The following is a 23348-nucleotide window of genomic DNA, read 5'->3' on the forward strand; positions in this document are numbered from 1 at the left end:
TCCGACTAAGAATTGGTCTTGAATGTACCAATTCTCTTTAACTTGAATGAAATCCCTAAGATTTGAGCCTAGATTTTCAGCATCAGCTTCTGAGCTAAGAGCTCGTTTTTCTTCATTGACCAAGTTTTCAAAGGATGAAAATTCCAGAAACTTGATAAATTTGTGACCTCTGATAACTGGCAAGACCTGTGACCTCCATATGAAGTAATTGTTGTCATCAAGCTTGATTTGATTACTAGGAAAGGGAGACACCATTAGAATCGGGTTGTGCTCAGCCATAGACCGAGGCTCTAATACCATAATAGAAAATTTAGAACGTGATTTGTGAAATAACGGTGCTAGATGAAACTGCTTGGTTGGCAGGAAAACTAAAGAATTGGTTGGAAATCAAGAAAATCAAAAAGACAAGTAAAGAGAGCTCAAGAGCATTTCTATTTCATTAATCATAATAGAAGAATTACACCAACTGTCTTGTATTTATATAGAAAACGAACTAATAACAAAATATATGCAACTGTCATATGATTGGCCAGCATTGAGTTGCACGGATTGATGAGTTAGCAAGACTGCTAACTGTTAACCTTTTATCAATAAGAAGATGAGCTGTCATAACTGCATGCATGATTTAGTTGAGCCACTTGTAAGAGTCAGTTAAGCTGAAACAGGCTTCTAGAAGAATCTCTAACAGGCGCTGGAGGTGAGGAGAGGAGGGAAGGTGGTGGGATGCAAAAGTGCTTGTTTGGCTGCCAAATCCGACAAGTATTGCTGTACGGGACAGCTTGCGAGTCCCAGAGTTGTAAACCGATTGTGTTTTCGCGAGTGTTCAAGGCAATTTGTCCAAGGGCTTATAGTTATGCTTATGAGTTATGATGATTCTACCAGTCTTAAGGTTTGTAAAGCTCCTCGCTATGTTATTACCTTTTGCCCTTCTAACTAAAAAAACAGAAGGCTCCAAAATCAGTGTGTATTTTGATCTTAGTATTGCATTTTCATTGCTACATATTAAGTTTCTTCTTTTTCTTTTTTTCTTTTTTTTTTTAATTTTCAGGTCAAATTTAGATTCTTTTGGATATGGAAACTTTTTAAGTTTAAATTTTCTTTGTTTATGGGATTAATATAAATTTTATTACACATGTATTTAAGTAGTGTTGATCATGGTCTATTTCCTAATGACTAGTGGATACGCAGCTACTGTTTTCTTGTATGATGAAATTGAGTTTGAAAATTTGAATCCTCGGTTCAAAATGAAAAAGTAGGATTGATTATGACTGCTCCTCTGTTGAATCTTGAACTGAGTGTCCATTTGGTACATGGTATAGTGATAAAAGTATAGTTTTTTGTTTATAGAATTTTGTACAATAATTGTTTTTGAAATATAGTTTTAATTAAAAAGTTAATAAATATTTATTTGTAAATAAAAAATTAAAAAATAAATTTTTTGAAAAAAATTTAAAAATTTATCTTTTCTAAAGTAATTTTTAAAATCTATTTTTTTATCAATAAATATTTGTTAATTTTTATCAAACAATTTTATTTTTTTGATAAAAAAATAAATTTAGCTATCAATATCAATTGGAGCTTTTGGACCGAAAGAAACTATGCAAGAATCATCCATGTTCTTTTTTTTCTTTTCCTTTTTTTTTTTTCTAAAAAGAATTTATTTTCTGTTTAATTTTAGATCCAACCAAAAAATGGTTATAATAATTGTGAATATTCTAACATATGGTTTCCATATTTCCCTTAAATTATATTCACACCTCTCTTGTTGATTATTGAAATGATGTTTTAACAATTTTTCAGTACTTGTCACCATCACAATAATACCATAATTAACAAATAGTCCCCCCCCCAAAAAAAAAAAAAAAAAAAAGGTTAGTTACAGTAGAAATAATGATTCCATAGTGATAAGAACAAAAAATATTCTTATAGCAATTCCATGACCTATTCTGATATGACCAAAAAAAAAGGAATCTCTAATATATAATTGTATTATTCTTTTATAATAATATATATATATATATATATATTTTGTCGCTATGCAGCAACGAGCAAGTGAACACTCAACTACCACTGGGGCCCAGCCACACTAGCCAAAAAAAAATACCCATAAAAAAAGCAAGTGAACACTCCATCGTTTTCCACCATTAAAACAACGAATTATGATATTTAACACCAACTTGTATGTGTATATATATATATATATATATATAAATATATAGCAAAGCAAAAATCCAAATGTGTGTCAAAAGGTATCTTTCAAGAGGAGGAAGAAAAAAATCACTTAATTAGAATGTAATCGACATAATTAAGCTCCTTCTTACATTGTCTGTGTGTGATTATATATCTGAACTTGGAAAGGATACCAAGCATGAGCAAACTAATGGATCCAAATATTGAAGATAGAAACATGAATGCAGAAAAGGAATTGGGTTGGGGGAAATCTTTACCGGTACCAAGTGTCCAAGAGATGGTGAAGAATGATTCTGAGGGTGTTCCTGAAAGGTATATAAAAGAATACCAAGACTGGCCAATAGATTCCACCTTCTCCCCCAATATGTTCGACAATATCCCAGTCATAAATTTCGCGCTGCTTGTTAGTGGAGATGGAGATGAGCTAAACAAGCTAGATTCTGCTTGCAAGGAGTGGGGTTTCTTCCAGGTATATTATATAATATTGATCTCACAAATTATTGCAAAATCTTCTATATTTGAAACTCTGCTATGATTAATTTTATAAATGGTGTTTGGTTTTTTGCCTTTTACTAGCTGATAAACCATGGTGTGGAAGTAGAGGTTTTAAGCAATATGAAGGCCGCTGTGGCAGCATTTTTTTATCTCCCACTTGAAGACAAAAAAAATTATGCAATGGCTGAGAATGATATTCAAGGATATGGCCAAGTACATGTGGTTTCAGAACATCAAAAGCTAGATTGGTGTGATATGTCATTCTTGATAACTCAACCACCCGAATATCGAAACTTCAAGTTCTGGCCCACCACATTACCAGGCTTCAAGTATGTTAAGCTTCTTCATTTAGACTATGAAATTTCTCTATCTTAGTTCCTTTTTGAGGGCTGAAATCTATTTCTTACCCACAATTTGTTATGTTCTTAAAACAGAGAGGCAGTCGATGAATACTCGAAAGAAGTAGAGAAAGTGTCTGTGGAGATCTGTGAATGTCTTTCACGATTGATGGGTTTGGATAAACATGGTTTGAAAAGGTTGCATGGAGTAATGAAACAATCAATGAGACTGAACTACTATCCGCGGTGCTCCAGGCCTGACCTTGTTCTTGGTGTTAGTCCACATTCTGATGGAGGATCAATTACCTTTCTTCTGCAGGATGATGAGATCACTGCTCTGCAAATCAAGTACAAGGAAAGATGGCTTCCCGTAAAGCCAATTCCAAATGCATTGGTCGTCAATGTCGGTGATGCTCTTGAGGTACTTTTACTCAAAAAGAGTTAAACGAACTTGAAGCCAATATTTTCCTAATTGAACCTTTTGTACTAGAAATGTCTTTTCAGCGAGTACAAGCTTTTTCCTTTTTTTTTTTATTGAAAAAAAAAAAAAAAAAAAAAAGGCTAAAGATTTTATGGTGGTTTTTCAGGCTTGGAGCAATGGGGTTTACAGGAGCATTGAGCACAGAGCTGTCACGAATACCAAAAAAGAAAGAATTTCCATTGCAACATTCGTACTTCCAGATGAGGGGGCTCAAATTGGTCCTGTGGAATCAATGATGGTTGATCGGCCAAGACTGTACAGAAATGTTAAGTTTCTGGATTACCTTAAACAGTTGTTAGACAAGAAATTGGATGGAAAATCTCACACCAGCTTTCTCAAGTTAGAAAAGGAGTTATGAATTGTGGTTGCTTTTTTTTCATTTTCCTACTTTGTGTCTAGTGCTAATTTCTCTGGAGTACTCCAATATGGAAACTTGATGTTTAAAATTTCTCTGTTTGAGGGATTATATAATTTACTTGTTCATGTCTTAAGTTGTATTACGTAGTATTGATCAAGGTTTGATATAACAACCTAATGGCAAAGCTATTGTTTTCTTATACGATAAATTTAAATGCAAATCATGGTAACCTAGGTTAAAAGGTAGTATTGATTATGACAAGAAGTTTTTTACTGAATCTCGAATCATCCATTCTTTCTTGAAAAGCCTATTTTCACTTTTTAATGTTGGATCCACCAATATAATGGCTATATAACTGTGTATAATCTAAAATATATTTTCCATTTTCCATAAAATAGCCTAACTTCCCCTGTTTGATTCTTGAAATGATGCTTTAACAATTGTTAAGCATTTGTCTTCATCAAAACTTAGGAGACCATAATTAACAAAGTTTCTTACAAAAAAGTAAGTCTGAAGGGAAATACTTCAATACACCCAGTGTATACATCATTTCTCTCTCATTGTGTGGAGCTCATCCTATCTGAGATAAAGGGTGTATACACCTAGAGTGAAGAATATTTCAAGTTTCAATTGTATTAAGGTGTCATACAAATAAAAAAACACTTCAATACTCTGTGTGTATACACTCGTATAGAACCCACATCCTATGTGAAAGAGAGGGTATATACATCTGAAATATTAAAGAATCTCTCCATAGAGTTATAAGCACAGAAAAATTGTTATAGCAACTCCATGATCTATTCTAATCTGACCAGTAAAAGCAAAACTCTGATATATATTAGGGTTAAATTCATAAACACCCATCCAGACTTGGTATGATTCCATATTAGACCCCATGATTCTAAAAGTATCACAAATAGCCCTTACCTTTAATGAAAGGGATAATTTCAACTGCACTTCTCCAAATTTGCTCTAATTCAATTTCATTCCTCCAACTTTTTAATACTTCAACTACAGTCCCTATTTTAAACAAACATTTATTTAGAAGATCCTATCTGCAACTTCAATTACATTTATATCCCTTGATTTAAATATTAATTTAGAAAGAAAAAAAAATCACTTTTCCACTTTAATAAATATTTATTGCATATGATTAAATTAATAAAACCAAGATAAAATTAATAAAGCCAAAGATAATCAACAAAATTTAAATGTTAAATATAAATTTTATAAGAAATTTAAGAAAATTAACGTTTGTTTTATAAATTTATAAATAAAATTAATAAAAGTGACAAACAAAAAAAAAAGTTTTGTATAATGAAGTTTATAAATAAGCTTATTTAGTTCTCAAAATTTACAAATTTATAAGTAAATTTATTTAGTTCCTTTTACAGAGCTTCTTGGATCATTGTAGAATTTCTTAAATCTGCTGTTCCATCCTAAAGGGTCAGAATTAACTTCTTCAACCACCAGTTCAGCATTTAAAAACCATAGCAGCATATTAAATTTTTTCCTTTACAACAATTTTTGTAGCCCATTCAAGAAAACCTATTGATGAGGGGTATTATTGTTACAGATTTTGGACCCAAAAAAACAAAACTCTCCGAAAGTCATCCATAACCACAAATGCAAGAACTGATTGTCCTTCCTAATCCAAAATTCCTAAACCTTTTAAGAGATGCTCTACATGAATTTTAACCACATCCTCTAAAAACTCAATCACTACATTTAATTTCTTCACATTGCTTGAACGGGAGAGTCTCATTTTTCAAGTTCCAAGCAAAACAAAAGAGGGTCTCAAGAAAAACCATGATGAACTCCTTTTTCGTGGATTCAAATTAGCAACTTTGAAATACAATGAATCCGAAAATTAAAAAAAATTAAAAATAAAAACAATGAGAACCAATCAATGTAATCCCCTTCTAGATGTGTACTAAAACTAAAAATTTATAAAAATCTACCAAAAGGGTCAGTGAAAGAATATATTAATATCCTATAGAATATCCAACCATCAAGTCTCGCCATGGCTTTTCTTTCCCGCTCCAATGGAGAAAACTCACTGGATTTGGATGCAAAGACCTGCCAACTTCCCGTACATTAGCACCGCCGAGTCTGTGCTTGTTCTAGCTGTCATCAATAGCTTCCATGTTTCCAGCAAAAACCAGCAAGAATGGGAAGAGATCTACAAACGCCATGGTAGAGAAAGGGAAAAACAAAGAGGGACGGAAGGAGAGAGAGAGAGAGAGGGAGAGAAAAAATTACACAGAAAGCACAGGGAGTTGGCTACTCGCCACACTCTTCCTGGGTTACAAAGGCATAAAAAGCTACTAGGGAGGGAACTTAGAGACAAAATACCACAAATAGTGTGTTTAAACCAACTGCAGACATAATTCGCTAAGATATTTTCCTCTCGAGGGCCAAACTAAATGAACTTCCTGGAACTCTTTCTTTAAGAGCAGAATGTCAAAAATGATTCCTGCAGCTGCCCAATGAATGGATTGATATTCTGGATTGTTTATGCCTTGGATTATGCTCCTTGCATTTGATTCACACCAGATCGTGTTCCAGCCTTCTTCTTTTGCTAATATCAATCCCTGCAGCACTCCAAAGGCTTCAACCACTTCCGGAATATCTGATTGACATTTGACTGCCTTGATTTTTAGTAATTTGCCCTGCTGGTCTCTGGCTACTGCTGCTATCATGTTTGACCCGTCACTTATTTCTGCATCTGTATTTGTTTTGATGCACTGTTGAGGGTGATTTCCTCCTTGCTGGCCTGCTGTGGATCATGCTCTGGCTTTCCGAGCAATTCTTGGCTACATTTTTTGCATCTTGAAATCTGATTTTCAACCTAATCATAATATCATCTAAAGAGAAGGGTTTGTTTTCAAAAATAGCAAAATTCCTTATTTTCCAAATTTGATCCAAGATTAGAGTGGCATAAAGGAAGAACTCTTCTTGGTCATCTACATGGACTGGGAGCACTCTGGTCGAATTAGCTAAGACCATAAATTTCTCTTCTAGAGAAAGATTATGTGTGTATATATAAATATATTTTAAATGTGCAATTACATATTTTTTCAATCTTCTTTATAGACTCTTTTTTTCAATCTTCTTCATAGACTCTTTTGTATTTTATACATTGTTATTTATTGTTTTAGATTTTTTTTTTTCAATGTGTTTTTCTATATATATATTTTAATAATCTCGCAATTAGCAGGTAAGGCATGAGCAAAAATATATATATTTTTAAATATTTTATAATATTATATATTTTTCAAAATATTTTTGTTTTAAAAATATAAAATGACTCGTTTATTCTTTGACCGTTAATTTTAACTAAAAAAACAAACGATAAAAACTATAATTGAAATGATGTAGAGGATAGTTTTTAATGGTTTAACACTTTTATTTATACAATCATAGCATGGAGATAACAGGGATTTAAGAATAATTTGTAATTTTTAGAAAAAAGAAACTATAATTGAAATATCAAAAAATTGAAGGACTATTTTAAATTAGAGCAAACATAAGGACTGAGTTGAAATTATCCCTTCATGAAAATCTGTTAAACTTAACATCGTTGGACTATAATAGTCGAAGGACTTATGCAAAGTGATGTGGGCGTTGGCTTCCTCCAGAGTTCCTTCCAAACACCACCGCTCAAACAGATAAAAGGAGATCCGAAAGGAGGGGAGAGAGGAGAGAGATTATAGATTTCTGAGAGTTGAAGATGGATAGAGATAATGTAAAAGTTGAAGATGGAGGCACAAAGGCAGATAAGGAACTGGGTTGGGGAAAATCTTTACCGGTACCAAGTGTCCAAGAGATGGTGAAGAATGATTCTGAGAGTGTTCCTGAAAGATATATAAAAGAATACCAAGACAGGCCAATAGATTCCACCCTCTCTCCCAATATGTTCGACAATATCCCAGTCATAGATTTCTCTTTGCTTGTTAGTGGAGATGGAGATAAGCTAAACAAGCTAGATTCTGCGTGCAAGGAGTGGGGTTTCTTCCAGGTATATTATACATATTAATCTCACAAATTATTGCAAAATCTTCAATATTTGAAACTCTGCTACGATTAATTTTATATATGGTGTTTGGTTTTTTTTTGTTTTCCTAGCTAATAAACCATGGTGTGGAAGTAGAGGTTTTAAACAGTATGAAGGCTGCTGTGGCAGCATTTTTTGATCTCCCACTTGAAGAGAAAAAGAAGTATGCAATGGCTGAGAATGATATTCAAGGATATGGCCAAGCATATGTGGTTTCAGAACATCAAAAGCTAGATTGGTGTGATATTTCATTCTTGATAACTCAACCACCCGAATATCGAAACTTCAAGTACTGGCCCACCACATTACCAGGCTTCAAGTATGTTAGCTTCTTCATCTAGAGTATGAAATTTCTCTACTCTTAGTTCCTTTTTGAGGGCTGAAATCTATTTCTTACCCACCATTTGTTTCGCTTTTAAAACAGAGAGGCAGTCGATGAATACTCGAAAGAAGTAGAGAGAGTGACTGTGGCGATCTGTGAATGTCTTTCACGATTGATGGGTTTGGATAAACATGGTTTGAAAAGGTTGCATGGAGTAATGAAACAATCAATGAGACTGAACTACTATCCGCGGTGCTCCAGGACTGACCTTGTTCTTGGTGTTAGTCCACATTCTGATGCAGGATCCATGACCTTTCTTCTGCAGGATGATGAGATCACTGCTCTACAAATCAAGTACAAGGAAAGATGGCTTCCCGTAAAGCCAATTCCAAATACATTGGTCGTCAATGTCGGTGATGCTCTTGAGGTACTTTTACACAAAAAGAGTGAAATGAACTTGAAGCCAATATTTTCCAAATTGAACCTTTTGTACTAGAAATATCTTTTCAGCGAGTACAAGCTTTTTCCTTTTTTCTTATTGAAAAAAAAAAAAAAAAAAGTTTATAGTTTTTATGGTGGTTTTTCAGGCTTGGAGCAATGGGGTTTACAGAAGCATTGAGCACAGAGCTGTTACGAACACCAAAAAAGAAAGAATTTCCATTGCAGCATTCGTACTTCCAGATGATGAGGTTCAAATTGGTCCTGTGGACTCAATGATGGTTGATCGGCCAAGACTGTACAGAAATGTTAAGTTTCTGGATTACCTTAAACACTTTTTAGACAAGAATTTGGATGGAAAATCTCACACCAGCTTTCTCAAGTTAGAAAAGGAGTTATGAATTCTGGTTGCTTTTTCTTTTTTTTCTTTTTTTCTTTTTTTTTTTTTTTTTTCCTTTTTCCTACTTTGTGTCTAGTGCTAGCATGTAAAATATGGAGATAGAAGACATATTTAACAATAATAGAATGATACATCATATAATGTTATTATTTTATGCCTTGTGAAACTAATTGCTGATCAATCAAATTACAGGCAACAAATAGAAAAATGGACAATAGCCCATTCTAAGCCCTCCCTGGTTCATTTCAGGTCTAAAATTAAATTTCTCTGGAGTACTTCAATATGGAAACTTGATGCTTAAAATTTCTCTATTTGAGGGATTATATAATTTTGTTTCTCAAGTTGTATCAAGTAGTATAGATCAGGTTTAATCGTAACAACCTAAAGGCAAATGGCAAAGCTATTGTTTTCTTATATAATAAATCTAAATGCAAATAATGGTACCTCAGTTCAGAAGGTAGTATTGATTATGACATGAAGTTCTATACTGAATCTTGAATCATCCATATTCTTTCTTCAAAAGCCTATTTTCACTTCTTAATGTTGGATCGACCAATATAATGGCTATATGATTGTGAATAATCTAAGATATATTTTCCATTTTCCATAAAATAGCTTAACTTCCACTGTTTGATTCTTGAAATGATGCTTTTCAACAATTGTTAAGCATTTGTCTTCATCACAACTTACGAGACCGTAATTAAGAAAGTTTCCAGAAAAAAATTAAATTTCAAGGGACCAAAAAAAAAAAAAAAACTCCAATGCACTCTCCTTCACATAGAATGTAGGCCCTAATTTGTAATGATGCTATGGAGATAAGCACAGAAAGTCTTATGGCAACTCCATGATCTATGATGATATGACCAAAAAGAGCAAAACTCCAATATTTATTAGGGTTAATTTCATAAACACCCTTCAGACTTTGGTATAATTCCATATTAGACTTGTGGTTCTAGAAATATCACAAATATCCCTAACTGTTAATGAAAATATGTGAAACTTAACAGTGAAGGGTTATAATAGTCAAAAGACTTATGCAAAGTGATGTGTGCCTTGGCTTCCTTGGGAAGCTTCTTCCTTCAACGTACCACCACTCAAACAGATAAAAGAGGAGATCCGAAAAGGGGAGAGAGAAAGAGGAGAGAGTATTGATTTTTGAAAGTTGAAGATGGATAGAAATAATGTAAAAGTTGAAAATGGAGGCACAAAGGTAGATAAGGAAGTGGGTTGGGGAAAATATTTACCCGTACCAAATGTCCAAGAGATGGTGAAGTATGATTCTGAGAGTGTTCCTGAAAGATATATAAAAGAATACCAAGGCAGGCCAATAGATTCCACCTTCTCTCCCGGTATATTGGACAATATTCCAGTCATAAATTTCTCCTTGCTTGTTAGTGGTGATGGAGATGAGCTACGCAAGCTAGATTCTGCTTGCAAGGAGTGGGGTTTCTGCCAGGTATATTATATAAATCTTAACAAATTATTGCAAAATTTTCTATATTTGAAACTCTGCCATGATCAATTTTATGTGTGGTTTTTTTTTTTTTTAAACTAGCTGATAAACCATGGTGTGGAACTGGAAGTAGAGGTTTTAAACAATATGAAGGCTGCTGTGGCAGCATTTTTTGATCTCCCACTTGACGAGAAAAAGAAGTATGCAATGGCAGAGAATGATGTTCAAGGATATGGCCAAAGCATATGTGGTTTCCGAACATCAAAAACTGGATTGGTGTGACATTTTACATTCTTGATAACTCAACCACCCGAACATCGAAATTTCAAGTACTGGACAATCACACTACCAGGTTTCAAGTATGTAGCCTGGTACATCTTCGCATCTAGGAAGTTTTCCATGGAAGAACATTCATCTTTTTCTCTAACCCAACACAATTGTTTTCTGTCTATTAACACAGAGAGGCAGTCGATGGAAGAACATTCATCTTTTTCTCTAACCCAACACAATTGTTTTCTGTCTATTAACACAGAGAGGCAGTCGATGAATACCCGAAACAAGTAGAGAAAGTGGCTGAGGAGATCTTTGGATGTCTTTCAGTGTTGATAGGTTTGGATAAACATGGTTTGAAAAGGTTGCAAGGAGTGATGAGACAATCGATGAGGTTTAACTATTATACGTGGTGATCCAGGTCTGACCTTGTTCTTGATCTCAGTCCACATTCCGATGGAAGATCCATAACCTTTCTTCTGCAGGATGATGATGATGATATGACTGGTCTTCATATTAAATACAAAGAAAGATGGGTCCCTGTAAAGCCAATTCCAAACGCATTCGCTGTCAACCTCGGTGATTTTCTTTAAGGTGCTTACAGTTTACTCACAAAAGAGTCTAATGAACTCGAAGCCTATATAGCGTTTCCTCATTCAACATTTTTTCCTACTGGAAAGATTTCGTTCGTATACATGTCTTTTTTCCATTTCGTTTGTATGAAAAAATTACAGATTGTATCATTGGTTTTCTCAGGCTTGGAGCATGGAGCACAGAGCTTTCACAAATGCCAAAAAAGCAAGAATTTCCAATGCAACAGTTACTCTTCCAGATGACGAGGTTGAAATTGGACCAGTGGAATCAATGATGGTCGATCGACCAAGACTTTACAAAAAGGATTACGTAAGAGTTTTTAGAGAAGAAAATCGATGGAAAATCTCACACCAGCTTTCTCAAGTTAGAAAAGGAATCTTGAATCCTGTCTAGTGCTACCATGTAAACTATGGAAACAAAAGACATTTACCAATAATAGTATGTTGCATCATATAATTTCATTATTTTCTGCCTCCTAGAACCAATCGTTGATCAATCAGAGATTACAGGGTAGCGAATACAAAAATGGACAATAGGCCATTTTGAGCCCTCATTTATCAAGCTTGCCCGCAAGTTTCTTTGGCAAGATAAAATCCACTTCCCTAACAATTCCCAGGCGTCACATTCAAAAAAAACTGATGGAAAAGCATCTACATAAAACAATTAACAAGGATGCAAACACCAAATAACGACCTCCAATGAAGTCACAACGATTACTGATTTCTTGGTTTCTAAGTAACAGAGTCCTTGAAAATGCCAATAGAGAAGCATGAATATCAGTTGTAAGATTTGTGCCAATTGAGTACGAAATGGAAATTGGGCTCGAAGAACCAATACCACAAGATCATGGTCGCCCACAAGAGAGGAACCGAGTATTGTGGCGACCTAGAATACACTTTGGATAGAAGAAATGGAAGGAAAATCCCACATACTGAATTTCATAACATGTAGTGGGCAACCTAACTGAGGAACTTGGAACCGATATTAACATGAAATCTATAGGATGTGAATGTAGGACTTTTTTAAGGATGAACAGTGAAAACCAAGTTTCCTAAAGGATGAATGTTTTGGCTGACAAAAGCCAAATACTAATTTCAGGCGTAACATGAGCAAGGGCCTAAACTCCTTGGTGGGTTTTCTCATCTAGATAACCAAGAAACTTGGCTGACTACCTCAGTCAGGATAGCCATAGAGAACCATTTGTAGACCAGGAAAATGATTAAGGTAGATCTTTGCCAGAGAGATTTTGAATCCTAGCCTCTAATAATATTAACGTTAACTCACTTGGCAATCGAACCCATTACAGATAAAAAGCATACAATAGAAGCTGGAAAATATAAGTTCAATCTCTCTTGATCTATCTTACCTAATCGTAATATAAACAGTATCAATCTACCTCAAGATTACTTTGATTCAATAGGAGACTCAAAAGGAAAAACAAACATATGGAGAGAATTGCGAACCAGGAGAATATATACCATTTGAACAAGCAACTTAAATATAAAAAAAGCTAATTGCAGAAGAAAAAGAGTTTCTTAAATTAGGAAATAAATAAATCCCATAAAGAAGAAAAATTCTGGACTCTCCGCAACAAACAGGCTTTTCTCAACCTGGTAACATTTTTTGTACAGTCACCTTCACATATTTCACTACCTCCTCCCTTTTTTTTACACCCTTAAAACTTGTACACTAATATTTTTTTATCTCCTCTGCAAAGGCATCAGGTGTGTTCACCATCTGAGCCGCAACTAGCCTGACTCTAGGTATATCCTCAAACTAACAATGTACAGTTTTAAGTACAACCATCAAATTTTATTTTCAATCAGCTTACATCCATCTGAAAATGGATGTAGCTTTTTTACTACACATAAAGAAAGAAGGAAAGAGAGAGGCACTCATACTATTCTCAGTTAGCTGTACAATAACTCCGCTCCCTATGCCATCTATGCAGTAGCATGTGGCGTCAGAATGCTAATCCTCCTCTCTGCAAAACAACAAGCATCTTGTTTAGCTATATAGACAGGATGAAGCTTTCAAGATATATAGTAGCGTAATGTTAATGTTTAACCCAGTACAGCTCATGGAAATATCAATCTGAAAATATGTAAATATTACATGTCAAAAAAAATAAATAAATAAGATAAAAAATAATCTGATAAGTATGCATCTCCTAGAAGATAATTGTACATATTTTTCAGTATGTCATTATTAAAAAATAATAATTAAAAAATAAATAAAAACCCACATCTTTAAAATCTAGGTGCAGAGAAGAACCCAACGATTATTTTTAAAATTTGTATATCATGGGCATCATTCTAATTTTAAATGTCAATAAGATTTCAATTCTAAATGCCATGTTTCATAAGGGACAAGGAATTACAGGGCAAGCAAATAATGACCCCTGAATTTTAATGAAAAATAAATGTTCTTTCTACATCACCTAAAAGGAAGAAAAGATAAAAAGACGTACCTGCATGTGTTTATAAAGTTTCTTTTAATTAATTATTTTTTTGGGGGCAAAGAATAGATCTACATACATTGGGTTCAAAATTTAATAACTTTCTGAACAATTCCTTGGATACATTAAACTACAGAAACCTCCATTTAGGAAGCACTTCAAATTCAATCCTTAGAAATACTCACTGACAATTAATTGTTAACTCTTAAAAAAACTAATTGCGCACTGAAAGTTAATTGTTAAACTTTTCATTTTTTATTTTTTTTTTTTATGGTGAAAACAATTAATTGTTAACTCTTAAGAAACCGAGGTTGGAAAAAGATTAAATTTTGATGCACTAATTTTTGCAATAGAACCGGTGACATTCTCCAGTACAAGCACAATAAGAAATACAGATGGTAAAGAAAGAGAAAGAATTGAGTACCCCCAGCAGCAACAAGTTTTTCTACACGTGCAACTATATGCTTCCCGTAAGTATACTTCTTTAAAGCATTCAGATGAACCTTTATGCGATTAAGGATTAGTTCAAGTTGCTGATCATCACAAGTTTCCAGCACTTTCTGTACAACATAATTTGCGAACTGATCCTTCATCATCACCTATATCCGATTATCAAGAAACCGAACCAAATAAGAAAAGCAAAAAGGATTCACAAAACCATGTAACATCACAAAAAATCAACCAAAAGTCATCAATTTAAAATCACGTCTGAACCACATGTAACCAGCAGAGAGGAGAGAGTCGAGGAAGGGAGTGAAGGAAGGAAGATAGGGTTTCAACCAGTAATGCAGATCCTACTATCTTGTCTGAGAAACCCGTTAATACAAGCAGCCCATTTATGTAAACAGTCAAAGCCAAAGTGGAAATAAAACCACCACAATAAAATAGTAACTAACAAAATCTAAATTAATATTGAAGAAAACTTGTATAATATGAAATTCTCCAAAATAAATTAAAAGTGAGCCTTAAGTGTCCATATATATCCATCAACAAGCTAATGGGAAGAATTCATAATAAAAAAGCCAACCCTTGAGATTTAAAATGTTGCAATGAACAAACTCTAAATTAAAATTGAAAAAACCTTAAATAATATAAAACCTCCAAAATAAATTATAAAGTAAGCTCTAGAGTGTCAATATATATCCATCAAAGAACTAATGTGAAGAGTTCATAATAAAAAAGGCAACCTTTAAGATTTAAAATGTTGCATCAGATTAAAGGTAGGCATCAGTTCAATTGAAGTTCTGAATAGCATGTCAAATTTAAAACAAAACTTCATAGACCCAAAACCAAAAGAGTTCACTAATGCATTTTACACATCAGTTATACCAGTAACTCAAAGACCTTAAAAACAGGACCTTTAGTTCTTAGAGAATCCACTATGCTATAACTTTATAACATTAGTACATTCAACAAAAGAAAATTTTTTGAAAAATAAAAATAAATAAATAAATAAACTTCCATTAGTATCACCCATGATGTTAATTGTTAAGACTGCTAGAGTATAAGAGAAAGGAGAAAGGGGAACCAAAGAGGCATACTTAACGCTAGGTTATTCCACTTGCAGAATGCCACAAAACAGTTATCCAAATTATTCTTGAGCAATATTATTGTTTAACACAGTAAAAGTGCACGCATACACGTTTTTAAGTCCTTAAGAATTATGCAAATCTGAGTCTAACAAATCCTAAATGAAGAGTAATAAACTCACCAAGGCAATCTGAAAACTGAAAACTACAGTTCAGTATTCAACTGATCTAGTCTCTAACCATGTCATTAATATAAGTTCCAGCAGCCCCTTCTCTAAAACTTACATGTAATACAGAAACCAAAGGATAAAGCTATTTAGCAGAAGTAAAAATCTGTTGTTCACAGTTCAGGAAAACCATTTATAAGATGCAAGCTTGACCAAAGACAAAAAGACAACCAAAGGTACATGCAGAGACAACAAACATTATAATAAAAAGCAGAAAGATTATATTACAAAGTACAGACTACTATGTGAAATTAAGTGAACAAAATGTTGAACACATCAGATTCAAAACTAGCATACATATGGTTGTTTGCCAAACCTGAAGGGGCTCATTTTCATCAGTAGAACCAAGCATCTCATTCACAAGGGTCTGGCGTTCAATAGGAGTTCCAAAAGTTAAACATTTTTCTATGACATTTGAGGCAAATTTCTGCTGGCTCATTTGAACAATCTGCCCAGTTAATTTCTTAATTATAGCTGTACGTTCGTGTGGCTTTCCATGCTCCAGCACATGCTGCAAAATTATATGCCAAAATTCATGGGGGGGGAGAGAGAGAGAGAGAGAGAGAGAGTAAACAAATATATTATTAGCATACATAGAATCAAAGGGTCCTCGCAATGTATTTTATAACAAACGGATCACCATACTTAATTATTAATGATATATGATTGCACCAAAAAAAATATATATATCTGCACTGACGTAGCATAGTGGTGCTAAATACATTTGCTTGTACCTGCCAGCCCTTGACTCAAAACTTAAGATATCAATTTATGTGAAATGTGGCTCAGATTGTTTCCTCCTTGTTATGAGCTCTCGTGGTTCAGCTGGTGCTCCAGCTTACTTGTAGATTACACTTTCTTAGTAGCTTACTAGGAATCCAATCTTCTAAACATGGAGGATATAGGTGTTGAAAAGTCAAATGACCAAAGAGTTACTGAGAAGAAAACCACTTCCATCATCAACCTGACCTAATGGGTTCTGAGGCAGAATCAGAGACAGGAAGGTAATTATTTCTAATAATCCTGTGTTTCTTATCATGATTTTTGTTTTTTTAAGTCACTCAATCACCAAAGTCGGACAATACTAGCAAAAGATGACAATGATAATGCATCTAACAGTGAAGTGCAAAAAAAGTGTTCAAAATTACCATAGTACAAAAGAAAGGTGCTAAAAAAGAGAAAATATACTTTTGAATTACCTTTAGTATTCCTAACATAAGTTATATAGCAATTCAAAATAAATAAATAAATATAAGGTATGAATAATCCTTCCAAATTTAACATAATGATATCAGAATTAGACAGCAGAGTCATGTATTTACCACCATCATACTTTCATAAACCCACCTTGTAGATGAAAAGCAACATCACAAACCACAATTGAAAGAAAATGAAGTGACAAGTAAAAGAGCATCCTAGAAGAAATAAGACTAACCTGAACGACATAATTTCCATACTGGTCTTGTGCTAACATGCAAACAGACAGCAAAATCTCATCCATCATTATATGCTGCGTTTTGGGGTCATGACAGTGCTCCAAGACTCTCTGTCACATCAAAGATATACCACATCAGAATTAAAACTCTTATATTATTAATCATTTGTCAGAGCATTTCATCCAATATAGTTAAACAAATACATGTGAAATGTAATCATATGTAAAATTGTTGCTTGCATATCCATGTGCACACAATTAACAACTGTTCTTAACCTGTATGACACGACAGCCATATGGATGAGTTGACAGCGTAACAACTTGATCATAAAAAGTTGAAACAATAAACTGGATGGCATCTTCAGGCACACATTCAATACACTTCTGGATGACATGATTCCCATTTTGATCACGTACGCAGCGCATAATATGACCATCTAGTTCAGCAACCATTTTAGTCTGCTGGTCCAGATCGACAACTTCTATAGCCTGGACATTGAAACCAAAGCAAATACGGTTTTATTGCACAATCAGACCTGTCAGCATCTACTTATCAAACTTAAATATAATTTATATAGACAACTTACGGAGATTGAATTAAGACCTGAAGATAAATAAAAATATGCATTTTCCTAAACTACTGAGATTCAACAAGTTAGATAGCTGATACCACAGTCCTCTTTACGGAAAACAAGAACAGCAAAGTTTTGTAGGTAATGAAATTCAAACATGAAAATACCCCAAAGGGCCTAAAGTAATGGACCTACTTTAGGACGTTGGAAAAAGCAGTAAGAGTTGACAAGGAGATAATTCCTACTGATACAAATCATTATTTCAGAAGGCAGCTAGCCCCCTTCTAAAAGCCCAGTTTCCAACAAACAAAATCGTATGAGTTAGATGACATATTTAGCTTGTGTACCCAAAACAAGTACACACAAGAGGATAAAAGTAAGCTGTAAGCCTGTTGCCGATCACGTCAGGAAGCCAAGATAAAGCACAGGAGATATTGACCTGGACACAACTTGTTAGAAACGTGGGCCAACTGACTAAACATACCTTCTGGATCACTCGGCAGCCATACATTTGAAGGCTAAGAGTCAGCACATGCCCAGTGAGCTGGTCAGCCAATTCTCTTATTTGGGATGCAGTTCCATGCTCAAAAAACTGAAGTCAAACAATAAAAATTAACCTGTGTTCAGAAGACAGCCCTTTTTCCCCACTCTACATACTCTGGGCTTGCTTAAAGTCATCAATACACACATATATTTAGCACATATAATCAAAAGAGCCTAAAATTCCTGTACCTTTTGGATTACATAATTACCAAACACATCAGTCATTAGAGAAAGGGCCTGGGGCATAATTTCATTGAAAACCATGTTCTTCTCTTCTGTTGTGGCAGTTTCAAGCTTTTGTTGAATAAAACGACTCCCATATTGATCAGCACTGCTCAAAAAAGATATTAGTATACTGAACAATATTTCTAGAAGTGAGATTATAACTTAAAAAGAAAAAGACACAACAAGCAATGCAATAAATACCTGAACTCAACAACATGGCCAGCAATTTCTGAGAGTTCAAAACATTTAGTTTTATTGCTTTTGAATTCATCTAGCAAAGAGGAGGGAAAACTTTCATCCAAGTTTCCACCAGCTTCTGAGTGCCAACCTCCCATAAGGCCTCCCGACAAGTTCCTCATTCCAGAAGAAAAGCGCAAATTGCGTTCACTGTGCCTAACAGGACTACCTGATGCAACAGACAAGTTCGGAAGAAGGGGACCACCCAATGGGCTTCCAGGATAGGACATCCCAAGACCAAATGCTGGATTTCCATAATAACCATGATTCATGCTCCCAGACTTACCAATATAAGGAACACCAAATTGTGATTTCTGAGGGGAAAGTAATGTGCCAAGATAAGCTTTCTGGAGTTCAAATAAATCCATATACGTATTACCCATGCCTTCCCTTTCCATTGTGGGGTCATTAAGACTAGCAGCATACTCATTTGATCTCAAGTACTGCATATACAATGGGTCCATCAGTGGCACCTGAAGAGCATTCCCTGCACCGTGATTTCCCACTCTGCCCATATTCTGCAGTTCAGCTGCTACAGCCAACATATTAGGGCCTAAAGCCAAGCCTCCTCCAAATGCTCCAGAGTCCACACCACCCATTACAGATGCAGCAGCAGCAGCATTTTCAAATAAGGGTGGTAAACTACCGCTCCCGAGCGGACTTCCCATCACAGATGGAGATGGAGGACTAACACCATACCCACCTAGACCATAGCTTGAAAATGAAGAATTAGTATTTTCTACATTTTGATAGTGGGCGGTCGAGCTTCCTCTGCCATTAAGAGTTGGAGTAGAGGGTCCCTTCAAGTATGAGTTAGCAGAAGAGACAACAGATTTGTGAAGTTCCACTTGTTCATCAAACATCAAGGAAGAGTTGTTCAGTTCCATCCCAACCCCACTGCTTTTACCCATATTTTGGTAAGAGCCTTTAGCTGACTGGGGAAAAGAATGCATGTGATAATGCCCTGACTCAGACTTGTTTAAATATGAATTCTTATTGATATGATTTTGATCACCTTGCAAATTGAAGAGGTTATGGCTGTTATCAATCTCATTTTGAATTTGAGAGCGTGCTTGGTTCTCTTCATCTATCATTCCATTTGTTGACAGATTCATACCAGATAAAGCAGCTACCAGATCTTCAGATTCACCAATATTAGGTGAGACACCATTGAATGAGTTTTGACTACCAACACTTCTTCTTTCCATAGAGGTAGCCCTCCCTCCTCCAACAGGTGGAATGCGAGGACTGGGAGCCCTAGCTACAAGCTGAGGGTCAGGTGTGGTGCTTCTTGACAGGGAAGCACCTAATGCAGATGCATAAGTATGAGAAGCTGATGCACCAATGCTTTGGGCAGCAGGCATACCCTGCTTATTTCCACTAGAGCGCAAAGCATCAATAGATCCCAAATCATGATGCAGATGAGCAAACTGCGCTTCTGAAGATTCAAGACCATCCTCAAATGCATTGCGACTGGCTGGACGAGAAGGATGCCTTGAGACAGACTTTGCATGACTCATATCATCCTAAAGTACAAAAAAGAAAACAAAAACAAAAGTAAAGAAACAAATACATATAGAGATGTTAACTTCAATAAACAAACTGCAAAATAGGGGCTAATTTGTATACATAACTGATAGCATGATATCAATCAAGCTCAGGAATTTAAAAATGCAAGCCAAAATGTCTACCTACAAACCATCTCAAAAGAAGAAAGGGATAAAATGGGGAACATCAACATCCTCTAAACTAGCTCCAAATTCCTACATTAATCAAAGCACGAGCAAATAATTTTCATCCCAGTTGAACTTGACATTTCACAAAATATGACATTCAAAAAAGCATGTACCAATTCATAACACCCCATTGTAGAATCAGTATCCAAAAAAAATACTCATCCTTTTAGAAAATTAAAGTCTCAAAAGAAACCACATCCTAAGATAACAAGTACAGCATTTTCAGGACCTATCACGTCTTACGATTAACAAAAAATTCAGACCATTCATAGGCGCTACCAAACCGACTATTCATAGGCTTTCTTCCTTAGAAAGTACACATCCAAGAACTACAACAGAATAAAGTGACTATCGTGAAAGAAAAACAATGTCAAAATGCGAATCAAATGATGAGCATTAAAAATCACAAAACACAGTATATGTACGCCTCTCCATCACAAAAATAATAACACCATACTCAAAACACCAAGACCGATAACATTAAGTAATCACATAACAGATTCCAAAAACCCGAAGTAGCTACAAATATCAACATTGAAATAACAAATTCATAAAAAAGAGTATCAATTCACCTGAATGATCTCAGCAATACTCTTCTGCCTCCCAAGTCCCAACCCAGGTAACCCAATCAACCCATCAACGCCCCACTCAGCTGCACCTTTCCTTGACTCCACTTCAGTTTCCTCCTTCCCTGTAACCCCCGGTTGCACCGAAAAAAGCGACCTATTTGCATTCCCACCTTCACCACTACTTTTACCAACCTTCCTCCTATCCCCAATGCCTCCCACCGCCGAACTGCCACCGCCACCGCCGCCACCACCACCACCTTGCAATCGCTGTGCAAAACGCCAGTCTTCCTTGGAAAGCAGCGGAGGAGGAAGCCGCGGGTTGAGATTTACATTGGAATAGTAATAATTCACATAAACGGGATCCGAACGAAGCTCCTCTTCTGTCACGAACCCTTTCCCACCATCTTTCTTGAAACCCGAAAGCATAGAGGCATCGAACAACCCCCCAACAGCGTTCAAAGAACCTTCAACTGTGGGAGGAGCCGACCCACTTCGATACAGGTTGAGTTCCTTTTCTCTCTCGCTCGCTTCTTGCTGCCTCCTCTGCTCCCTGATCAACATGCTCAAATCCTCCCCATAATCGGAGTTTTTGAGCATCGATCGCATCGAAATCTCGGACATCATCTTCGTATAAGTATCGGTAACCATATCATATATCAAAACAAAAATAAATCAATGAAACCGCCTCAAGATTGAAATTTTGAGCTGGGGATTAGCTCAAATATGTTCAAAATCAGATGGGTACGTTTAAAAAAGCTTCAAAGAGTGGTTTTTGGGATCAAATACTACCAACCCATAGCTGAAAATTTTCACCCAACCAAAAAACAAAAAGTACAAAAATTTACGCTTTGGGTTTTTGTTAGAATGGATTTTGTTCTACTGGGTTAGAATTTGCTCAGTAAGATAAGGATCGGATTGCCAGTAGGGAGCTTAGATGATCGACAATGGGTTCAGCCATTTTTACAGAAACAAAAAGAGGGAGAGAAGAGAGACAAGAGGAGGAGGGAGACAGTGAAGTGAGAAAGAGAGGGAGTGATAAGCACGAGCAGTGGAAGGATCTGGACCGTTGGACAAAATGAGTGACGGCAGAGATTGATTCTAAAGGGATTTGTTCTTGCAAGGAGGTTTTTTAGGGTTTTACTTCTCTGTCTGTTGATTTAATGTTTAGTTTTCTCCATTTTAGAATTTTTTTTTTTTTTTAACTACTTATTGTATAATTTAGATACACTAAATGGATACATCATACATGGGCACGTTGCTTATTTTATATGGTTTTGCAGTGATTCTTTGTATTGAAAAGGAAATTCCAAGATGTATAGATTCTCTCTAGTGTCAAGAAAAAAGCCCAATTTTTTTTATTTTTTTTAATTCTCCTCCTTGTGGAAAAATTTTCTCGCTCTCCAAACCGTCTAATGTTAATAAAATTAGTATTGAGATTTTACATTAAGATGCAAAAAGACGATGGATACTATTAATAGCCCCAAAAAACTGGATTACAAGAAAAATAAACCAAAAGAATATGACTATTTTTTGTTCGATGAAAATTATACATAGATTGAATCAAAAACCATTTACTAATGAAAATAAATTTTGATGTCTCATGAAATTTTTGATTGAATTTCTACTAAAGAAAGGTCATCCCTAAATTTGGGATATTTTTAATGTCACATATAAAACAATGTTCATCCATGTTCTAAGTTTTGCTAACTATAAATATTTGGTAATATTTTTTTATGGAAATATATATTTGGTAATAAGATTAACACAATCAATATAGAAAAATTTTCCAACACAAACGAAAACCCATTGAAAGACATAAAGGACCCATGTGCATTAGTTTATTTTATCCCGCATTAAAAAAATTCCAAAATATGAATATTTTATCATATTTTATGTCCCAAGTAGGTAACAAATATGTCTCAAAAAAAAAAAAAAAAAAAAGGGGCAACCAAATATTCACATTATTGTGGTTTAGTGCTTATACTATAAGATTACCATATGATATTTGATATTTTAAGTAAAAAAATAAAAGACAAATATTCGAGTTTCCACATAATTATGGTACCTTTTCCAAACTTTATTCTCATTCTCTTTGTTTTACTTACTTATATATTATTTTTGATAAAATAAAAAAATAAAAAGAAAAAGAAAAGTCAATAAAAATTTAACCAAAAAATGGGAAATCAGAAAATATCCAACTACAATATGGTGTCTAGATTTCATACAAAGGAGAGGATCAGGTTTGTTATACTTGTAATGGACTGCCACGTCATCATTAAATAGCTTAAAAAGAAGTGTTCCACTCAACCCCTGGCGCGTTGCGAATCAGGAGTTGCCAGATTGCTCATATGCTGAGTCTAAAAGTGACTTATGAGTGGGTCCCCTTTGTCACGCTTTTTTGACCGCGCGTGGTATTAGACT

General features: G+C 34.9%; 4 protein-coding genes across 8 annotated transcripts; 3 read left to right on the forward strand and 1 right to left on the reverse strand.

Moving 5' to 3' along the window:
- The first annotated feature begins 2219 nt into the window (after window positions 1-2219).
- LOC107413398 (S-norcoclaurine synthase 1) lies at window positions 2220-4061 on the forward strand. The gene is made up of 4 exons (XM_048470177.2): window positions 2220-2659; window positions 2767-3014; window positions 3120-3444; window positions 3611-4061. The coding sequence occupies exons 1-4, from the start codon at window positions 2369-2371 to the stop codon at window positions 3860-3862; spliced, it is 1116 nt and encodes a 371-aa protein (XP_048326134.2). The 5' UTR covers window positions 2220-2368; the 3' UTR covers window positions 3863-4061.
- Window positions 4062-7456: 3395 nt separating this feature from the next.
- Window positions 7457-9233, forward strand: LOC107413421 (S-norcoclaurine synthase 1-like). The gene is made up of 4 exons (XM_048470118.2): window positions 7457-7883; window positions 7991-8238; window positions 8344-8668; window positions 8829-9233. The coding sequence occupies exons 1-4, from the start codon at window positions 7596-7598 to the stop codon at window positions 9078-9080; spliced, it is 1113 nt and encodes a 370-aa protein (XP_048326075.2). The 5' UTR covers window positions 7457-7595; the 3' UTR covers window positions 9081-9233.
- A 920-nt stretch (window positions 9234-10153) lies between these two features.
- On the forward strand, window positions 10154-13280 carry LOC107413397 (oxoglutarate-dependent flavonoid 7-O-demethylase 1). Of its 4 annotated transcripts, none has more exons than XR_003055165.3 (4): window positions 10154-10535; window positions 10635-10903; window positions 11065-11396; window positions 11559-13280. XR_003055165.3 is itself a non-coding variant. In XM_048469409.2 (3 exons), the coding sequence occupies exons 1-2, from the start codon at window positions 10248-10250 to the stop codon at window positions 10812-10814; spliced, it is 468 nt and encodes a 155-aa protein (XP_048325366.2). In that variant the 5' UTR covers window positions 10154-10247; the 3' UTR covers window positions 10815-11396; window positions 11559-13280. The 4 variants fall into 4 exon arrangements, 1 of the variants encoding a protein (XP_048325366.2); XR_009640116.1 differs by having other exon boundaries at window positions 10635-10891; window positions 10993-11396; XR_003055164.3 differs by having other exon boundaries at window positions 10156-10535; window positions 10635-10891.
- On the reverse strand, window positions 12911-22094 carry LOC107413416 (pumilio homolog 1). Of its 2 annotated transcripts, XM_016021362.4 has the most exons (9): window positions 20931-22089; window positions 18587-20148; window positions 18350-18491; window positions 18102-18209; window positions 17322-17534; window positions 17046-17156; window positions 15927-16121; window positions 14279-14453; window positions 12911-13380 (listed from the first exon to the last, which is right to left on the reverse strand). In XM_016021362.4, exons 1-9 carry the CDS (start codon window positions 21573-21575, stop codon window positions 13340-13342), a joined length of 3192 nt encoding a protein of 1063 aa, XP_015876848.2. In that variant the 5' UTR covers window positions 21576-22089; the 3' UTR covers window positions 12911-13339. The 2 variants fall into 2 exon arrangements, with proteins under 2 accessions (XP_015876848.2, XP_024927113.2); XM_025071345.3 differs by lacking the exons at window positions 12911-13380; window positions 14279-14453; window positions 15927-16121 and adding an exon at window positions 16423-16589 and having other exon boundaries at window positions 20931-22094.
- Between the last annotated feature and the right edge of the window lie 1254 nt (window positions 22095-23348).

The sequence above is a fragment of the Ziziphus jujuba genome, chromosome 8, assembly GCF_031755915.1.
Source record: "Ziziphus jujuba cultivar Dongzao chromosome 8, ASM3175591v1".
NCBI lineage: Eukaryota > Viridiplantae > Streptophyta > Magnoliopsida > Rosales > Rhamnaceae > Ziziphus > Ziziphus jujuba.

Bases quoted from the DNA above. Each gene is read 5' to 3' on its own strand.
- LOC107413398 (XM_048470177.2), top strand. From the start codon at position 2,369: ATGAGCAAACTAATGGATCCAAATATTGAAGATAGAAACATGAATGCA. The intron at 3,015-3,119 runs GTATGTTAAGCT...TTCTTAAAACAG, and splicing joins ACCACATTACCAGGCTTCAA to AGAGGCAGTCGATGAATACT. The intron at 3,445-3,610 runs GTACTTTTACTC...GTGGTTTTTCAG, and splicing joins ATGTCGGTGATGCTCTTGAG to GCTTGGAGCAATGGGGTTTA.
- LOC107413421 (XM_048470118.2), top strand. From the start codon at position 7,596: ATGGATAGAGATAATGTAAAAGTTGAAGATGGAGGCACAAAGGCAGAT. The intron at 7,884-7,990 runs GTATATTATACA...TTGTTTTCCTAG, and splicing joins AGGAGTGGGGTTTCTTCCAG to CTAATAAACCATGGTGTGGA. The intron at 8,669-8,828 runs GTACTTTTACAC...GTGGTTTTTCAG, and splicing joins ATGTCGGTGATGCTCTTGAG to GCTTGGAGCAATGGGGTTTA.
- LOC107413397 (XM_048469409.2), top strand. From the start codon at position 10,248: ATGGATAGAAATAATGTAAAAGTTGAAAATGGAGGCACAAAGGTAGAT. The intron at 10,536-10,634 runs GTATATTATATA...TTTTTAAACTAG, and splicing joins AGGAGTGGGGTTTCTGCCAG to CTGATAAACCATGGTGTGGA.
- LOC107413416 (XM_016021362.4), bottom strand. From the start codon at position 21,575: ATGGTTACCGATACTTATACGAAGATGATGTCCGAGATTTCGATGCGA. The intron at 20,149-20,930 runs GTGAATTGATAC...TTTGTACTTTAG, and splicing joins GTATTGCTGAGATCATTCAG to GATGATATGAGTCATGCAAA. The intron at 17,157-17,321 runs GTTAAGAACAGT...TTGATGTGACAG, and splicing joins ATGGCTGTCGTGTCATACAG to AGAGTCTTGGAGCACTGTCA.